General features: G+C 45.8%; 1 protein-coding gene across 1 annotated transcript; it reads right to left on the bottom strand.

Annotated features, from left to right (window-relative positions):
- Positions 1–3279: 3279 nt before the first annotated feature.
- Positions 3280–3579, bottom strand: LOC119304106 (protein transport protein Sec61 subunit gamma-like). Its single transcript, XM_037581270.1, has 2 exons — positions 3480–3579; positions 3280–3395 (listed from the first exon to the last, which is right to left on the bottom strand). Exons 1-2 carry the CDS (start codon positions 3571–3573, stop codon positions 3280–3282), a joined length of 210 nt encoding a protein of 69 aa, XP_037437167.1. The 5' UTR covers positions 3574–3579.
- Between the last annotated feature and the right edge of the window lie 187 nt (positions 3580–3766).

Below are 3766 nucleotides of genomic sequence, written 5' to 3'. Positions count from 1 at the left end.
TCATCAGCAACGTGCAAGTCACCAGGACCCTCATCGACGGTGGCGCAGGGCTCAATGTTCTGTCCGTTGAGATGTTCAACAACCTTCAAGTGCCATATGACCAACTTCAGCCTACCAAGCCCTTCTCAGGAGTCACTGACGGCTCCACCATCCCGATAGGGCAGGTCCACTTCCCTGTCACTTTCGGGCAGCACAACAACTACCACACCGAGCTCATCAACTTCGATGTCGCCCACATCCGCCTGCAATACAATGCCATCCTTGGGTATCCAGCCCTGGCCAAGTTCATGGCAGTGACCCACCATGGCTACAACGACCTCAAGATGCCAGGAAGAGGCGGAATCATCACAGTCCCCTGCGAGGAGAAGGATGCGGTGTGCTCCCTCTAGCGCGCCTTCCAAGCTCCATCAATCGAGGACCCGGACAACAAGGGCAAGAACCCTCCTGAGGCAGTCCCCAAGAAGAAGAAGACATCGCCCAGCTCAAGGCCTCGGGAGGTTGGCATCTCAGGTGGCGTCTTATCAGGATCCGCGCCCATGCAAGGGGTGCCTCGTTCCATCGTGTAGGAAGGCGTGCCCAGTGCCCTTCTCGGGCAGGGCTCGGGGGCTCTCTTTTGGAGGGCCTCAGATGCTCGGGCACATCTTGGAGGCATGTTTCGCGACACGTTTCCCTCAGGAAGGCATGGGGCAAGGAAAGCCCAAACCTCAAGAGTTCATCACCAAGACCACTCAGGAGCTTCAGGAACCAAGCACTACAAGAAATATGTCAACTTATGACCACCACTATTGGTCACTGAAAGGTCACAAATTTCCATTTATGACCTTTTTGTGACCAAAAACAGAAGGTAAAAAGCTGGCCATCATAAACTGACTATAGCGACCTTTCTTCTGGAATGGTCAAAGACGTTTAGGACTAAAATATTCCTACTATGGCGTTTTGGTCACTACCAACCTCCCCAGGCCATGTAGGCATCCAGCGTGGCAAGCTGATGTGGCACAAGATTCAGCCCGGTCCAATTCGGTTTTCTACATGGGCCTAGCCCAACAATTCAGCCTATTTGTGTTTTTTTTGTCTGTCAATTTTTGGTTGGGTACATGGGCCAAGCCCAATATTGCAGCCTTTTTATTGTTGGGTTGTGGCCTTTTTGTCTAAACGAATTTAGTTTTTCTTTTTTTTCCCAAAAGAAGGGTCCACTAGTCAGATGGGTCCCAGTTGTTAGGTTCTATTAAAGTGGGACCCTTTTGGTAGCATCGTATTATTCAGATTACAATTTGAAAATTTGACAGAAATAAATAACCATGTTTAAATAAGAACAGACAGAAAACACAAGTAATATTTCAAATAACAACAACGAGAATCAATCACAGTCATACAAATATACTGGGCTCCTTCTGTCATGACAAAGTTACAACACAGATACAAATACAATCAGTCACACAGATATAGGGACAATCACAATGAGAATTGACAATCAACACAAACTGGGCTCCTGCTCCAGTCAGATGAAACTGTATGCATGACTAACTACGTGACCATAGTCGACTAGGCTACCTTCGCTACACTAGGACAACAATAGAACTATCATCATGCCTTCGGCCGTCGCCCTATTACATGAATCAGAAGAGAAGAATCAAAACACTGGAGCCAATATATTATGAACAGAACATTCAATAAAAAGGACAAGTTCTTTAGAAAAATAACACAAATTCAAAAATAGAGCACTTTACTCATAGCATGCAGAGTATCATTATTAAGTTCATAGGGTTTATAGTGCCTGGACTTATTAGAGTGGTAGCATATCATCATATACATCCGTATGTTGTAGCCCATTTGAAATGTCTAGAAAGACTTATATTTATGAATGGAGAGAGTAGAATGTAGCATGCGATAAAACCAAAGGATTAGCCAACAATAAAAGAAGGCACTTAATTAGTTCATTACATTTAGTTAAAACTGCTTCTATGAAGCGCAGGACTAAACCATTTAGTTAACACAGCAAGAAGTGCCAAGGAGCATAGTATAGTACTGCCCTAAAAGCACCAAGAATCTTCTGGACCAACAACAAAAACAACCAAGAAGCACTCATTTTTCAATTCATAGGGCTAAAAATATATTTATCAGAATGGCACTGAAATCAACCTCTTTATCTATCATCACAGGGTCAGTATGCTTGATAGGCCCATTATGAGTTTCCCTACGGTAATGCCAAAGATGAGATAGAGGACGCACACATTGTTGTAGACATTGGCAAGACAGGAACCAACAAAATGGTGCTTGCCATCTGCAAGGAGAAAGCAGAATACCAAAAAGGTTAGGAAAACAATATAGAATGATAAAACAAAGAAGAGACGCACCCACTCATTAGAGAAGTAGCATACCCAAAAAATGTGAAGCATAAATGGCCACCAAGAAAGCATATTGTTGTATACATTGACAAGATAGGAACCAACAAAATGCAACAGACTAAAACCAAATTTATACAGCAGGGAATGATTTACAGTAACCAAAAGATTTTGCACAACAAGCAATAAATACGTAGTAGATATTGACACCCATGACATAGGACCAGCATAAAAAAAGAGCATCGGTGTAGAACAGGCGACACTGCTACATAAAGCTAGCCATGCGTGAACACAGGTGCATTAAAGTATAGATCAACACTGCATAACACGTGTCCTACAATATTTTGACTCCTACCTATTTTCTTATTTTACAAAAGCTTCCCATGCGTGTATAGATCAACTTTATATTGTGAATACATAAAGCTGGCCATGCGTGAACACAGGTGCATTAAAGAATGAAGAATACATCGGCACATAGCACGAACCATGGACAAACATTGGTATGTAACCTGTCTACTCAGTAGGTGCCAATTTAGATGCACTGAATCGACACCAACTTGGGCGAACTAGTGGTATGTGCAGAAACAGCGAAACATTGCAAAAGCTCCTCTTTTCCCAAATTGTGTGGTGAGGAACCAACCTATGCCCCCAATTCGTCCTGCGGAGGCAACTAGCGGCAATGACTTAAGCATGACCCCAGTTCCCAACAGCTGATTACCCTTGACTCATCCGAATTCTCCTAACAAGGTAGAAATTGGCAGGTCTATTTGGAGGAAAAAGGATCTACTAAAATCTAGCTTACTAAATATTGGTCAGATCGCAGGACTGTGCACGCACACCGCAGATCCAACAGATCACAGCGCGAGACAACAGGACCCAAGTCTAACTAAACCGTGCAAACAAGAGGGAGACGGGATCAGAGGAGACGCATTCGCACCTAGCCGGAGCTAACGATGATGTTGTTGATGGGGATGAAGATGAGCTTGACGAAGAAGCCGATGAACCCCATGATGACGAACCAAATCACCGTCCGCGCCGCCACCTTGGTGAACTCTATGCGCCGAATCAGCGTCAGATCTGGTGAAAGAGGAAAACGAACCGGATCCGGACGAGCAGGCGCGAGTCTTTGGTCCTTACCCTTGCGGTCGGGCTTGTGGCAGCGCTTGACGAGGCGGACGTTGTCCTTGGCGAACTCGCGGAGGGGGTCCACCACGGAGTCGACGGCGTCCATGGCTGCTACCGGCGGGAAGGGGAGATGTCCGAGCCGATGACGATGATGAGGTAGCGCGCGTGAGGGGAAGGGAGGGGGAAGCCAACGGGCGAATGGTGTGCTGTTTGGATTTGTGCTTTGGATCTGCGAGGAGGGTAGGAGGAGGCCCGGCGAAGAGCTATGGTGGGAGGATTTGGTCTGAATCGGGGAGAAG

Source organism: Triticum dicoccoides, chromosome 1B (assembly GCF_002162155.2).
Source record: "Triticum dicoccoides isolate Atlit2015 ecotype Zavitan chromosome 1B, WEW_v2.0, whole genome shotgun sequence".
Classification (NCBI taxonomy): domain Eukaryota; kingdom Viridiplantae; phylum Streptophyta; class Magnoliopsida; order Poales; family Poaceae; genus Triticum; species Triticum dicoccoides.
The sequence above is the reverse complement of the archived record's forward strand: the minus strand, read 5'-3'. Positions and strand labels throughout refer to the sequence as shown.